The 15,919-nt window shown below is 38.5% G+C and overlaps 2 protein-coding genes across 2 annotated transcripts; both read left to right on the top strand.

Annotated features, from left to right (window-relative positions):
- Window positions 1-296: 296 nt before the first annotated feature.
- Window positions 297-2,233, top strand: LOC120774305 (glucose dehydrogenase [FAD, quinone]). The gene is made up of 2 exons (XM_040103836.1): window positions 297-450; window positions 513-2,233. Exons 1-2 carry the CDS (start codon window positions 297-299, stop codon window positions 2,231-2,233), a joined length of 1,875 nt encoding a protein of 624 aa, XP_039959770.1.
- Window positions 2,234-7,853: 5,620 nt separating this feature from the next.
- On the top strand, window positions 7,854-9,786 carry LOC120774648 (glucose dehydrogenase [FAD, quinone]-like). Its single transcript, XM_040104373.1, has 2 exons — window positions 7,854-7,980; window positions 8,042-9,786. The coding sequence occupies exons 1-2, from the start codon at window positions 7,854-7,856 to the stop codon at window positions 9,784-9,786; spliced, it is 1,872 nt and encodes a 623-aa protein (XP_039960307.1).
- Window positions 9,787-15,919: the final 6,133 nt, after the last annotated feature.

Consider the following 15,919-nt stretch of genomic DNA (forward strand, 5'->3'; position numbering starts at 1 on the left):
ATAGACGGCAAGTTGGCTGGACGTAACAGAACGCGGATGCGGAACTGGAGAATATATAAAGTAATAATAAAGTTAAGGAACGGATAGAAAATTTAAGTCGAAATTCAAAGCGCGATTTGCCTCAAATAGTTTTTAAACCTTACAAGTTGTACATATATTTAGTGAGTAAAACTTAAGTCAAAATATAACTCAAAATTCGAAGCGCGTGTGTCAAATTTGCCACAAATAGAGTTTAGACTTTAACGGTTGAGAACGCGTGTGCGGCGTAACAATATTTAGCACTTACAGATTGCAAAATGAACGAGCTCTGCAATTGGTTGTTGAGGTTTCTAATTTTAGCGGCAGCGCTGGTTGCATCGAGTTGCGCGCAGTCTTCGCAGACACAGCATTTACAGCAAGTGCTTGGCATCGGCTTGGAAAATCTAATTTTATCTACGCTCTATAATAACGGTATGACGCCCAGCCTTAAACTAGAATGCAGAATTGTTTATGTATTAATTCTTTCCACACAGCGCCGCGTCAAAATGCCAGCTACGACTTCATTATAGTTGGCGCCGGGCCAGCTGGTTGTGTGCTCGCCAATCGTCTGTCCGAAAATCCTAACTGGACGGTTTACTTGATCGAGGCGGGCGGTGTAGAGGGCATGTTTCATCAGATGCCCGTGCTCGCTGCGTATCTGCAGGGCACACATTCCAATTGGGGCTACAAGTCGACACCGCAGAAACGCGCCTGCTTTGGCATGAATAACAATGAGTGCTTCTTGCCGCGCGGCAAGGTGTTGGGCGGCACCAGCTCCATCAACTATATGATCTACAATCGCGGCAATAAACGCGACTTTGATCGTTGGGCTGCTGCAGGCAATAAAGGTTGGTCATATGCGGAAGTCTTGCCGTACTTTCTTAAATCGGAAGCCGCAAACCTGGCTGGTTTGGAGGACTCACAATATCACAATCATACCGGACCGCTGAGCGTGGAGGATGTGCAGTATCGCACACCAGCAGTGCATGCTTATTTGAAGGGCGCGCAGCAAGCTGGACATCCACGCACAGACTACAATGGTGAGTCGCAAATAGGGGCGTCCTATGTGCAAGCCAATACGCTGCGCGGTAGACGTCATAGCGCATATCGCGCTTACATAGAGCCGATACGTTATCAAAGAAAAAATCTACATATTGTGACAATGACGCGCGTCACGCGTGTGTTAATAGATCCCGTTACAAAACGTGCGACCGGTGTAGAACTCATGTACCGCAATAAGTACTATAAGGTGCGCGCACGCAAAGAGGTCATACTCTCAGCAGGCGCCTTCAACTCACCACAACTTTTGATGTTATCCGGCGTAGGACCCGCAGACAATCTGAAAGCTATCGGTGTACCCATAGTGAAGGAACTACCGGTGGGTAAATTACTCTATGATCACATGTGTCACTTTGGACCCACGTTTACGGTCAATACAGATAGACAACTGCTCAACATAGCGCATCTCAATTCCACCGTGGTAAAGTCATTTCTGCTCGGCAATCCCACCACTATGCTATCTTCCATTGGCGGCGTAGAGGCGCTCACATTTTTCAAGGTGCCCAGCTCTAAGGAACCCGTAGATATGCCTGATATGGAGATCATCACAGTAGCCGGTAGCTTAGCCGCCGATCAAGGCACTGCCCTCAAACAGGGCGCAAACTTCAAAGACGAACTCTACGACAAAGTTTATCGTCCACTACAAGTCTCAGGACAGGATCATTTCAGTTTTCTTATCATGCAGTTCCATCCGAAATCTGTGGGTCGTATGTGGTTACACAACCGTAATCCTTTCGAGTGGCCACGCATAAACCCGAAATACTTCCGCAATGCGGATGATGTACAGTTCATGTTGGAGGGTATTAAGGAGGCCATACGCATTACGCAAACACCAGCGATGCAAGCATTGGGCACACGCATACACGATATACCGTTACCCGGCTGCGAACAGCATAACTTTGGCACTGACGACTACTGGCGCTGTTCCATACGCACGCTCTCCTACACACTGCATCACCAAGTGGCCACATGTAGAATGGGACCCGAAAGTGATCCCAGCACTGTTGTTAATGCCGAGTTGAAAGTGCACGGCATAAAGCATTTGCGTGTCGTCGATACCAGCATCATACCTTTCCCGCCCACGGCGCACACCAACGCGGCGTCGTATATGATCGGAGAGAAAGCAGCCGATATGATACGCGGCGACTGGCAGTGAATATCGGAGAAGAAGTAAAAGTGAGCCTTAGCTAATAAACTCATATAATAATTTGTAATTTTAATTGACGTGAAGTCTTCTTATAAGATTTAGGTTAAGTGTCACCCAATTTGCGGGGACAAGCACAAAGCGAAACGTGTTCTAGTGAATTAGATATGTAAATATTAATAGCGAATAAAATATATGAAAACCGGTATTCGAGTTCGAAATTATGCATCGTGCCTTTGGGCGTCATCAGCTAACGGTCATGTGCGTATAAGTTTGTTAATTTGTCTTCAGCCGAAGTTATGTTAAAGTGACAATTAATTAGGTGCCTATCTGGGGATATAAAAAAATATAGGGTCAATTTAGATCAATTTTGACAAAGATGCTTGTTGGTTGACGTCAGAATTGTATCGAATTTGTAACGTCTAAAGAACCTCAAAAGAGTTGAATGAACGACAGTGCGATAGTATATTTATGTTGATGTATAATTGATAAGAGATTATTCAAATAATCAATTAGTTATATGGATGGAATAATAGAAGGATATATTGCAAGAAATATTAAATTTAATTTCCTATGCTTGAGGAGCATTTTGAGAATTTCCCATAGTAATATACATTAGGGTGTTTTTTTTAACTATTAATTTTTTTCAGTCCCGTCACGAAATTTTCTTGGAAATACCCTAAAAAAAATTTTTATAAATGGTATGTATTAAAAAATCTATGAAAATTGCATACAGCCTTACTTAAAAAGCTGAATATCTCGAAAAGTATTAAGGATAGCGATTTTGACCTCGAACCTTTTTTATAGCAAATAAAATTTCCAACAAATTTGTCATGTACATTTTTTCTATAGCTTCTGTCATTTTCGAGATATATACAAAAAAATGAGAAATTCTTGGAAAAATCGGGTTCAGAGCCCGTTACTACCTCGCCGGTGTGAGTTACGACTTTGTTGCACTGGGCACTTTTGTAGAGTGAACGATTCTGAGAAATATGCATCTAAAGTCAAAGCGATGCTATAAAATACCTCAGATCTGTAGGAATTTAAAGATCAAAACTCACGTTTTTAGTATATTTTCTATGGAAAATTTTTACAGGTCTTGGTCCAGTTCTTAATGTTAATATTAAGGGCTAAAATTTTTAGGGATTTTTTTTTAGGGTATTTCCAAGGAAATTTCGTGAAGGGACTGAAAAAAAATTAAAAGTTCAAAAAAACAAAACACCCTAATGTACATACATATACTTTGTATATATTTTTTACACGAAAGTTCTATATGTTCGTGAAAAAATATTGTGCGCAAGAAAAAATAAAACAAAAAACTTGGTTCTTTTAATTATTTACATATATTTTGAGGTTATATGAATACACTGTAAATAGAAAATACCGTTTTTACCCTTAAAAAATAAACCACTCCTTCCCCTCCTCTTCTGGATCTCAGATCGCCCGTAAAGTATTTTACTTTGATTATTAATATTTTATCTTTATTTTCCACGCAATTTCATCCCATTCTGATTTTTTTTTGCGCTTTTAAATACCATGGTCTATAACGTATGAATTTCAGAATGTTAATATAAAGGGTGTTTCAAGTAGAGGTACTTTTTTCAATAGCCTTTTGTGACAGATCACTCGTGACTTGTGAAGCGTTGTGAAGCTGTCATGTTATATTTGTTCAGTATTGTTTGGCTTTTCGTCATGGAGAGACTTACGCCTGAACAATGTTTACAAATCGTTCAACTGTATTACGAAAATTCACGTAATATTATGTTATGGTCAACATAATCAGCCTACTGAGCTTACTATTCGCAAAACCATCACACATCTTGAGACCCAGCAATCATTATTGGATAATACTCGATCGATTAGGTCACGTCCAACTTACAGTGAAGAAAATATAGCAGCCGTAGCTGAGAATGTTCACGAAGACCGTGGAGAGGCGATTCGGCGACGTTCGTAGCATTGACGCATTTTAAGTCGATATCTTAAATTGCAAGCGTACAAAATACAGCTTGTGCAAGAACTGAAGCCGCTTGACTTCCCAAGCGACATCACTTCGCTCGATGGGCTCTTGAGAAGTTCCAAAAAGATCCGACGATTTCGAGCCAAATTTTGTTCAGCGATGAGGCCCATTTCTGTCTCAATTGGGATGTAAACAAGCCAAAATGACACAGAGCAACCTGAAGAGATTCAAGAGCTGCCAATTTATCCAGAAAAAATAACAGTTTGTTGTGGTTTGTGGGCCGGTGGAATCATAAGCAATCAATGGATTTATTAAGATAACACTTCGGTGAGCAGATAATTACACGTTTTAGGCTGGTCGACTGGCCACCCAGATCGTGTGATATCATATCGTTAGACTTCTGTGGGGATTTCACATCGGGCATGTCATTCGCCAGTTACCAGTTGAAATGTTCGAACGAGTCATCGAAAATTGGACTCAACGAATGATCCATCTGAGACGTAGCCGCGATCAACATTTGAAAGATCATTAATGAGTGCGGAATATTTGCATTAACTAGTTTGAAAACTGCTAAGCAATTAAAGGTCTTGATTCTTTGACCTTTTGGACTAGATGGACAGTTCTCATAAAAAAGAAAACATCAAAGCAACAAAATATATTATATAAAAATAAAGCTCAATTTTGTCGTCTTTGATTCGTTCATTCAAGCTATGTCAGAGCGCTGCTCAAATAAAGTACAGCTGAAATTATATTTCCTTTCTAAATTTATTAGGATAGGTTCCAGGTCTATGTGTTTTACTGTATACTATGTTATTGTAAATACCTACATGAGTTAAATACTATTAATCGAGTCTTTAGAATAAAAACTATTCAGATTTTTCTTTCAAAGAATTATTCGTGACTATTAAGAATTCAATCACAAATTATAGTATCATCATGATTTACATAACTTTGTGGGAACATATTTACTAGTTGTTTGGCTGAGGGTCCTCTTTCGTCATGAAGCGTTCAACTAAAAGATTATTATGGAGTCGTTAACCGAGACACTGGCAACATTTTCGGAATTGTAATGACGAAGTGACCAACTTTACCTTGGAGAGGCAGCTTAAAGCTTTTGTCGCGCTAACGGGTGGTAAATCCGCTGTTACTATATTTACTGTAATTGTATCGTGATTTCGATGCTTGAAACTAAAGTTATGGAAGAGTTTCCGGCAAAAGACACGAAAAACATTCACCCAATACTTTGAATCAATTAAAATAAAAAAAAATTTAACAGTTACTCTCATTATTGGTATTGTAGCATTATTGATGTAAGTATGGTTTCACCAATATGTTTTTTTCGGTGAAAATTCCAATATTTTACCAATAGCACCTACACAGCTGTCAACGAAGGATAAGACATGAAGATTGCTCGTAACAAGTGTTAGAGCAATAACAAACTATAAAATCCTACTCTTGGACTATTGTCTTCCATCACTCCTACGTAGGTATTGCACCGAACCCATTTAATAAATCCTTAATTATTGCCTTGTCATATTTTGATCATATCTGCTTCGCTAACTCGCATTTGGTTACGGATTTCCTCAGAACAAAATAGGTATTTGATCAAATTCTGTACTGAGCTCGCTTTTGATCGTTCCTAGCGGACACGGTATTATCTTTCTGTCGGATTCATCTAGAGAGACTCTTGACTTGGGCAACTCGTCTGTTTTTTCGTTGCCCAAAATGTTCCTGTGCTCTGGAGCCCAAATTATGAACAAATGGAGTTGATCAGCCAGTGAGCTTAGGGCATTCCTACATTTTTTAACAACTTTTTACTTAACCTTTGGCGACAACAGGCATAGCAGTGCCGCCGTGTATATGGTAGCAATCTGAAGCCTCCCGTAGTTAATCAGTGGAGCTTCACAGACCCTCTATACTACATGTCTAGTAGATGATAGCATAATTTGGTGACGGATCGAGCAAGGGATATCAAGGTTTTCCCAGTATACGCCCGACCCGTCGATGTAGATTGAGATAGTATCTACCTCTAGGTGATCTTCTTACCTGAAAGTAACATCTAACCTTGAGAAGAGATAGTCTGATTTATTAGTTTTGTTTTGAGCTGGTTCAGAATACCACTAAGCCCATCACTCTCCCCATTTCAACCAACTGATTCCTTAATTCTTAGAGCAGAAAATGCTGCTACTTTCCCTATGAAACGTGGATGCTTTGTAGCTTCGGTTATCATTGCACAGTCTGTCCTCAGTATTCCATTTAATCTTCTGATATCATATTGTATCTTTAATCCTAACCACTAAAAATGTTCCACACGTAAGAATTGGTATAATAACGCCCATATATAGTGGACTATATTCGGTTTAGGCCCTAGTGCCAATTGAGTATTATCTTGTACGTGTAATGCGCAATATAAAGCTTTTAGTATCACCAAGTTTAGGAAGTTGAAGTTGAGGTATTTTAGTTTTATTCGTGAACATCATGAGTTCCGTCTTACTAGGGTTAGCACCTAGTTCGTTATTCGCGGTCACTTGTGTAACTTTCGTTGGGCTCCTTCCATAATCTTACGGTTTGTGGATTTCTGATACCATCAATCCTATGTCGTCTGTACATGCTACTGCTTTCACTTCTTCTCCATCGAATTTAAGTAATATTCCATCCAGCGCTACCACTCATAACCGGGTGAAGGACATTTGCTTGAAGAGTCCATCTGCTCAGCCAGTCTAAGTTCGGCCGATTAATACACAGTTATGTACACATAAACAGGTCAAACCAAAATCAATCGAAAAAAGATTGATCAACGATGACATCAGATCGAATAGAATACTGCTCAACACAACGAGTATTAAGAAAAGTACAAAATGGACACAAGTGCAAATCAATAACTTTATCTAACGGTTGTTTGGAAAAGTATTAAATATACCGTTATATATTTAACAACCCAAAAATGAGTGAGAAAAGTGGGCTACTGAATATTTGTAAGCAAAACGATATATGTCTGGAAACAAATACTCAAAAAGTAAATAAAAATGAAGATGTGTGAAGAAAATATTTAAATGCGCAAGTGTTTGAACAGGTTTTCTTGACGGTGTAAACAAAACAAACAGACTGGCCGGCAGACTGGGCGTATTGTTGATCAACAAACTTGTACTAGCTAGGCGAGTAGGCAAGGTCTGCAGCTGTTACATATTTGTGTTATAGTAAACAAGTGCAATTAAGCCGGTCTCACGAGACTTTAACACATTTGCTTTGCTGTATGGTCTTTCGCTTGCCCACTCTCGCTCTCTCGCTGTCTTTATTTTACGCTCACCTACTCGCGCCGCGAACAGCTGATCGGTGTAATGTAAACAAACTGTTAACAGTCAAAAGAGCCGCTGCATTAGGTACTGTTCGGGATTAACCTATGTACATATGTTAGTTTACAGCGCTGACTGGTTTAGCAGCATTGTTTATTACATTCTAACAGTATAAGCTAATTCAAATAAGTTTGCGTACGCTAACCTCATGCGCGACAGATTCCTTGATGAACTTATAAATTAAGATGATTCGCAATGCTGACCCCATACGTTAATAAGCGCCAGACGAGCGTGTTTATACAGCAAGCGTTACACAATTAACGCAAAACTTTGATAATATAAAAATAAAAGAAAAAATAGAAAATTGGATTTGTAATTTTCAATGGAATTTGTAAGCTTAGCGCTGACTTTTGTTGCCCTGTGGTTGAACTCAACGGCTGCCAACACGATTTTAGATAACATTTTTCAATTGGGACTCGCGAATGTCATTGAACAATTCAATACGCCAAGTAAGTTGTCTTCAACGCTTTCATGCATGTTTTATTAAACTGCGCCTTTTTCATTTGACAGCACCCCAACACAATGCCGCTTACGACTTTATAATAGTGGGTGGTGGCGCCGCTGGCTGCACGCTAGCCAACAGGCTCTCGGAGAATCCGAACTGGTCGGTTGTTTTACTTGAGGCAGGCGGCGTCGAGAACATTGCACATCGTATTCCCATAACGGCAGGCTTTCTGCAAGGCACACACTCAAATTGGGGCTACAAATCGGTTCCACAGAAACTCGCTTGCTTCGGCATGAACAACAACGAGTGTGCATTGCCACGTGGCAAGATTTTGGGCGGCACAAGTTCCATCAATTATATGATCTATAATCGCGGTAACAGACGCGATTATGATGGCTGGGCAGCTGCAGGCAGTAAAGGCTGGTCATATGACGAGGTGTTACCGTATTTTCTCAAATCGGAGAATGCACAGTTGTCCGGCTTGGAATGGTCGCCCTACCACAATCATTCGGGCCCATTGAATGTTGAAGATGTCGGTTATCGCACACAGTTTTCGCACGCCTTTGTGCGTGCTGCACAACAAGCCGGACATCCATACACCGATTATAATGGCGAATCGCAAGTGGGCGTGTCATATGTGCAGGCGACAACACAGAATGGACGGCGACACAGCGCATATCGTGCTTTCATCAGACCAGTGCGACGTGTGCGTCGGAATTTGAGTATTTTTACTTTCGCTCAGGTTTTGCGTGTGCTCGTGGATCCACAGACGAAGGTGGCGTATGGCGTGGAGTTTCTGCATCAGAAAAAACAGTACATTTTCAAAGCGCACAAGGAAGTTATATTGTCCGCAGGCGCCTTTAACTCGCCGCAACTTCTGATGTTGTCCGGCATAGGACCTGCGGATAATCTAAACGCTATTGCCATTCCCGTGATACAAGAACTGCCTGTAGGCAAGCGCATGTATGATCACATGTCGCACATAGGTCCTGTGTTTCTTACCAACACGACCGGACAAACGACATATCCGACCAGCATTACATTAAGCGATATCAAACGTTTCTTCTTATTCGGCGATCGAAACACGCGTCTCTCAAGCATAGGCGGTGTGGAATGTCTGGCTTTCGTTAAAATACCCAGTTCACAAAGACCACCCGATTGGCCTGATGTGGAGCTGATCACAGTATTAGGTGGCATGGCTTCCGACGATGGTACAGGACTTAAGGAAGGCGGCAACATACGTCAAGATCTTTACGATCAACTCTATTTGCCACTACAACTCGCACGCCAAGAACATTTTACCGTGCTCATCATGGACTTTCATCCGCGTTCAGTGGGACGGTTGTGGTTACACAATCGCGATCCCCTAAGGTGGCCAATCATCGATCCGAAGTACTTTTCCAACGAAGAAGATATCGAACATCTTTTGGAAGGTATCAAGGCCGCCATACGCATAGGCGAAACACCAGCTATGAAGCGTATTGGCGCGCGTTTGTATGACAAACCGGTGCCCGGTTGTGAAAATTACCTTTTTGGCAGTGACGACTATTGGCGTTGTTCTATACGCACTTTGTCATATACGCTGCATCATCAGGTGGCCACTTGCCGCATGGGTTCACCAACGGATGATACTACAGTTGTGGATCCGCAGTTAAAAGTGCATGGCATACGAAAATTACGCATCGTGGACACGAGCATCATACCCTTCCCGCCAACGGCACATACGAATGCGCCGGCGTTTATGATTGGCGAGAAGGCGGCAGATTTAATACGCGCTGAGTGGGAAGCTAACTTCTGGTTGCAAAACTGAGATGTTCAAATGCGCAAAACAGTTTGGGGATTTGACAAATATGAGTTTTTAAAGGTGCACGAAATGAAAGATGAAGATAAAGTGTTAAAAGTCGTTTGTATGTTTTAATTAATATTTAAAGCAACTTGAGGTGTTGAATGGAAAATAACCTGTTCGGTAAGAATTTTATTATGACAAATAATTGCTGTTTTTTTTCATGTTTAGAATAATAAATTCACGCATAAAAGGAAAAAATTGCAAAGAGTGAGTAACCGACAAATGTCGACAAATGAAGATTGTGAAAGGAACCCACAATGGTTCGTAATGAAAAATTAATGTATTAAAATTAAATGAGCTCATTAATTTGTACAAAGCAAGAAATGTAATTAGATTTTGTTTTTGCAAAATCCAGAGAGAACAAAACTTAAGTTCACCAAAAAACGCTCATTAAAATTATTCTATGTTAAGTTGTTGTTAAGAGAAGTTTCGAGTAGTATCTAGATTTAAGAACATTTTAATTACACCGAATATATGTATGTATGTCTATGAGTACATACCGTTTTTTTTATGTTTTTTGAAGAATATCATCATCAAAAAATAAACGAGAAAAAGTGTTAACTTCGGTTACCCTAAGCTATAACACCCTTCACGAATAATCTTTACAAGAACTGTGATCAGTCAGTTTGTATGGCAACTATGCTATGTATTCAAGGATAAAGGAAAAAATAAAACTGAAATCAAATCGAAATATTTTTTATTAACAAAAGGGGAGGTTAAAATTTTCAAAAACCAAAGCATATGCATTTCATTTAAGGGGTCAGTAGGGTAATCTGGCATGTTTTTTTGACATTTTTTTCATAGAAATTTTTATTTTACAATAAAACACTTTTCACATATCATGAGGTATATCGTGGAGTGTTTAAACAAATTTTCGAGGTATTGAAAAATACATACAAAGATGAACATAAACGTTGAAAAATTTACATACCCTCAATAATTATTTTTGGAACTTTTTCAAAACCGTTCAATGGTAAAGTGGGTTTCTACATTAATTCTAAGTGTATAAGAAAACAGAAAATGCAGAAAAAAAAATTGAAAAAAGATTCCCCTATTGACCCCTTAAAAAGTGAAACAAACAAAGATAAAGCTATTCGATCAATATTTCGTATAGCCACCCATATTTTCTGGTAGGCATGCTGCTTATTAATTTCTAGCAAACTTCTATTGTGATTTTGTTCCAGTGCGCTGTCACTTATTGGCAAAGGTCATCAAGGTTTCGGAGAACCGAATCACTATTTGCCAAAGGCGTTTTGAGTTCTGCCCAAAGGTGTTCTATTGGGTTGAGGTCCGGTGACTGCGTGGACCAATCGAGAACTTTAATTTGTTTACCATTGACTCAAGCTTCCTAAGAGGTTTTTAGCCAAAATATGAATATAAATGGATGCGGTCATTCCTCCTAGAATTCTGTGACATTTTCCGACCCCATTCCAATTCAAACAACCACATAGCATCAACGAACCGCCACAACATTTAAGGGTTGACCTTAGGTGTCTCAACGATAGTGGTTCACCTTTCCGCACCAGATCACTTTCTTTCAATCCTCGATTGCGAAATTTGTATGCTTTTCTGCGAAACTTAGCCTCAATTTTTTAGGGCGCTTGTTGAAAGAGGTTTCTTAACCTTGGAACGACCCTTCAAGTCATTTTCCCGTAAGACGTGTCGAATTGTTTCATTACAAACGTTAAGCTGATAATTTTTTCGAAGCTGTTTATTGATTTCTACCTCATTATCACATGCACCTGCCCGATTCGCCTAATTATTTTGCGTTTCAGTGATTGAAACAGAAGACATTTTCGTCCTGGCGACCGCTTTTTTGCCAAATTATCCATTTTGTTATGTTTTATGCTAACGATTAATGTAGAGCAATGAAACCTGCGTGCAAATTGTTGCAAAATTAGAACAGATATAAAACAGCTAAAAACATCGGAAGCGAAGCTCAAGAATTAAACGGAACCGAAATCAGTACGCGAACAATACCCCGGCGCCTCCAAGAAGCCGAACTAACTGCCTGTTGACCTGGCAAAAAGCCACTATTAACGGTAAAAATGCGACAAAAACGTCTTCAATGGGCGAAACTCCACAAAAAGTCATATTTTCATATGAGTCCAAAATTAATGTCGTACGTTGGCAGAATAGTTGGTGAACGTTTCAATAGTGAGTGTGTCAATGGATTATTTTCCTATCATGGTGTTGGATAGTTGACCTTGATTCATGGAAATGTTAACGCCATTAAATACCAATAGATCTTACAGGAAAATCTGGTCCCTTAAGATGGTATTCTAGTCCAGAAATTTAAAAAAATCGAAATTTTTTTATATTTTCAAAGTTTAACTATTCAAGAATATGTGTACAAGAGGATTTTTCAAAATTCAAATTATTTTCGGAGATATAGGCATTTTTCTGACCCGGCATCCAAACTGGTTCGGCCGGAACTAATCGAACAAAAGACATTACGCGAAACTTTAAACGCGTTTTTCTCAAAACTGACTTTTTCGGAACGATACCTACGATTTCTCAGGTTCTACTGGACCGATTTACTTGAAATTTTTATAGAGTCTTGTCTATGGTTGGAACTAGCCCCATCCCCAAATTTTTAAAAAATTCGAAATAGTCAAAAAAAGTGATCCAAAAAAACTTTTCTTTTCAGGCAGTCGCCATTTTGTGAAAAAAACTTGTTCCCACTTTTCCGTAGTTCCGGCCAGTGCGACATTATTCTAGATTAATAATTTTTTTTTTTTGGTTTCAGATAACTAGGAGGGTTGAAATCATGGGTATGGTCACGTGGAAATTTTTAGAGACCCCCTACTTCGTCAGCTCATAATTTTTGAAATTTTTTAGTTTTTAATTTTTTTCTGTACTCTTTTTTTTTGGATTATAGTAAGTTCGCTTTTCTCCATTTGTTTTGTTTTTGTGTTAGGCGAAGTAGGCTGCGATGGTTGGAATATTGTCAAGTGTTTTTCAAAAGTCAATTCACCATAGCACTCTTTTTGGCTTGTCAATACTTCGCTTTCGATAGAGTAGTAGTGTAGGTGAGTGATACACTTTAAAAAAAAAAACAAAAAACAAGCTTCTTATTATCGTCGTTTACCTAGATATCTCATTATATTTAATATTTTCTTATTGTGTTTAATAGTCGTCTAGGAGTGCATTACACTAGAGCGGTTAAAACAATGGTTTTGTGAATAAAAATGTACTCATTTACATTAATGGTAAATAGTCAAGTAGAAACATCAGAGCAAATGATAAAAAGACATCAAACCTCCAAATACAACTGCTCTAAATTTGCACAATAATATTCAACGCTTACATTTATGTTTATTTAAGTGCGAAGATTACGCAAAGGTCGTCTACAAATTCGACTTACCTCAATTATAAAATAACTATAAGCAGATGCACAGCGTATCAATGTTAAGAGCATTATGTAATAACGATAATAAATGTTATATTAGAAAATGCTAAGCTTAACAGCGCTGTAAAGTAAATTGATGATTTGCGCTGTTGTCAAGGGATTAGCTAGCAGCGTGTACTCGTATCTGAAACTTTCAATTCAGTTGAGCTCAACTTTGTATACCCTTGCAATATCTTGCTACAGAGAATAATAGTTTTTTTTTGTTTGCTGAATGAAAAGGCTGCGTTTAAAAGGTATAAGATTTTGTAGAGGGATAAATGCCCGAGGCGGTTTTGACAAAACATTTAATTACGTCGCAAATACTTGCACTATACAAAACCTTTGATATTTATTTAAAAAATGCGACAGAAAACGTTAACTTCGGCTGCACCGAAGCTAATATGCCCTTCAAAGATGCATTTCTTTTAGTAACTATGTGTGGAGTTTGTATGGAAGCTATATGCTATAGTTATTCGTTCTGAACAATTTTTTTGGAGATTATATTATTACCTTAAACCGTAATCCATGCCAAATTTCGTGAAGATACCACGTCAAATGCGAACGTTTTCCATACAAGCCCTTGATTCCGATCGTTCGGTTTGTATGGCAGCTATATGCTATAGTAATCCGATCTGAACAATTTCTTCGGAGATTACATTGTTGCCTTAAAAAATAATCTATACCAAATTTCGGGAATATATCTTGTCAAATGTGAAAGTTTGTCATACAAGAACTTGATTCCGATCGTTCAATTTGTATGGCAGCTATATGTTATAATGGTCCGATATCGGCAGTTCCGACAAATGAGCAGCTTCTTGAAGAAAATGACGTTTGCAAAATTTCAAAACGATATCTTAAAAACTGAAGGACTAGTTCGTATATATACAGGCAGACAGACGGGCATGGCTAAATCGACTCAGCTCGACATACATATCATTTATATATATACTTTATAGGGTCTCCGATCCTTCTTTCTGAGTGTTACAAACTTCGTGACAAACTTAATATACCCTGTTCAGGGTATAAAAATATACATACAAAGGTCTAATCAGCAAATTAGGAAATAACAAGTAAAGCAGTAACAAGCCTTCCGGTTATATTCGGGTGTAGCAGAACATTTTATAATCTTGCAATTTACAAGGATCAAAGCTGGAGAAAAACCTACAGATGTGGACAAAACTTTATAATAAAAAATGTTGCGAAAGAATTCAACTTCGCGAAATCATAAATTGATTCAATCAAATTCGGAATCTCATTAATTTAGTCTTGTAGTAACTTAATTTTATTGAGAGTTGTGTGATATAAACTCAACGAAGAGGCTAAATTTAACATAGTGCGTTGATATGGATATCCTCAACCAGAACATTGAAGTTTTTTTATATTAAGGATATGAGGTTAAGACCAATTCTATTCATATTTAGTGGTAAACCACATAATTTTCAAGGATACCTATAAAAAGGCTCTTTTGTGTAATTACTGATGTATTGCTTTTAAAGTAGTTTTTCAACAAAAACCGTTATACGAGGAGTGGGCGGGTTATCTTCCGATTTCATTCATACTGCGTAAGAGCTGTTTAAAGGATTTTCCCTGTGCAAATTTGCGTCATATAGCTTAAATGGTTTGGGAGATATGTATACTAAACCTACAAGGTCTGTCGCAAAAGAAACAGGACTGTTAAAAAAAACAGCCAAAAATTAATTTCTTTCAAAAGTTATATTTTTTTATTCAAAGTAGTTTCCTTGTGTTTCGATACACCGTTTAGTCCGGTCAATTAGCATTTCAAATGAGTGTTTAAGGTCATTTTTCGGAATGCTCTTGAGAATATCGGTCGTCGCCTTTTGGATAGCTGAAATGTCCTGAAAAAAAAGGTAAAAATCACAGGATGCCAGATCAGTAGGGTGAGTGATTAATGGTTAATATGGAGTTTTTTGTCAAAAATTATCGTGCAACAGGCGCCAGGACCCTGCCTCACGGAATTGTGGTCGAGCACGACGGATGCGTGACAAAAGACAGCATTAATCGTTTGGCCAGGTGGGACGAACTCTCGGTGAACAATACCCTCGGAATCGTAAAAACAAATCAGCTTTGTCTTTATTTTTGACTTCTGAAGACGACCGACTTCTGATCATCACAGAGGTCCTCACGACCTTCTTGGAATCGCTTAAACCACTCATGCACATTACTACGGGATAGGCACTGATCACCATACACTTTTTCCATCATTTGAAATGTTTCAGTAAACGTTTTCCCAGGTTTAAAACAAAATTTAATATTTGCTCTTTGCATTTTACGACCGATGACCAAAAGCTGCTGTCACTTTTTGATCGATAACATCGATTGTAGTTATCCAATTGTCTTAAAATTTTTAAGAAATGTCAACAAGAGATCAAACTTTTTATTTCATATACCCACCAGAAACAGTTAGATATATTTAAAAAGTTCTGTTTCTTTTGCGACAGACCTTGTATGTCGTTACATATTGCATGGAGATGAATGGTAAGATTGTCAAAAATATAAATGATGTCAACGGTTAGTTGACAGTGGAGTTGTCGTGAGTATTAAATTTCACAACTCGAAGCCTCACTCCATTCATAAATATTATTAGCTCATGTTATTGATATCATATTCCTTAAAAAAGACAGGACTTTGCAATTCACCAAAGCAGCTTCCGCAACCCTTGCATTACAATATTGATCTACGACACAG

This window comes from Bactrocera tryoni, chromosome 4, assembly GCF_016617805.1.
Source record: "Bactrocera tryoni isolate S06 chromosome 4, CSIRO_BtryS06_freeze2, whole genome shotgun sequence".
Lineage (NCBI taxonomy): Eukaryota > Metazoa > Arthropoda > Insecta > Diptera > Tephritidae > Bactrocera > Bactrocera tryoni.

Bases quoted from the DNA above. Each gene is read 5' to 3' on its own strand.
- LOC120774305 (XM_040103836.1), top strand. From the start codon at position 297: ATGAACGAGCTCTGCAATTGGTTGTTGAGGTTTCTAATTTTAGCGGCA. The intron at 451-512 runs GTATGACGCCCA...CTTTCCACACAG, and splicing joins ATCTACGCTCTATAATAACG to CGCCGCGTCAAAATGCCAGC.
- LOC120774648 (XM_040104373.1), top strand. From the start codon at position 7,854: ATGGAATTTGTAAGCTTAGCGCTGACTTTTGTTGCCCTGTGGTTGAAC. The intron at 7,981-8,041 runs GTAAGTTGTCTT...TTCATTTGACAG, and splicing joins TGAACAATTCAATACGCCAA to CACCCCAACACAATGCCGCT.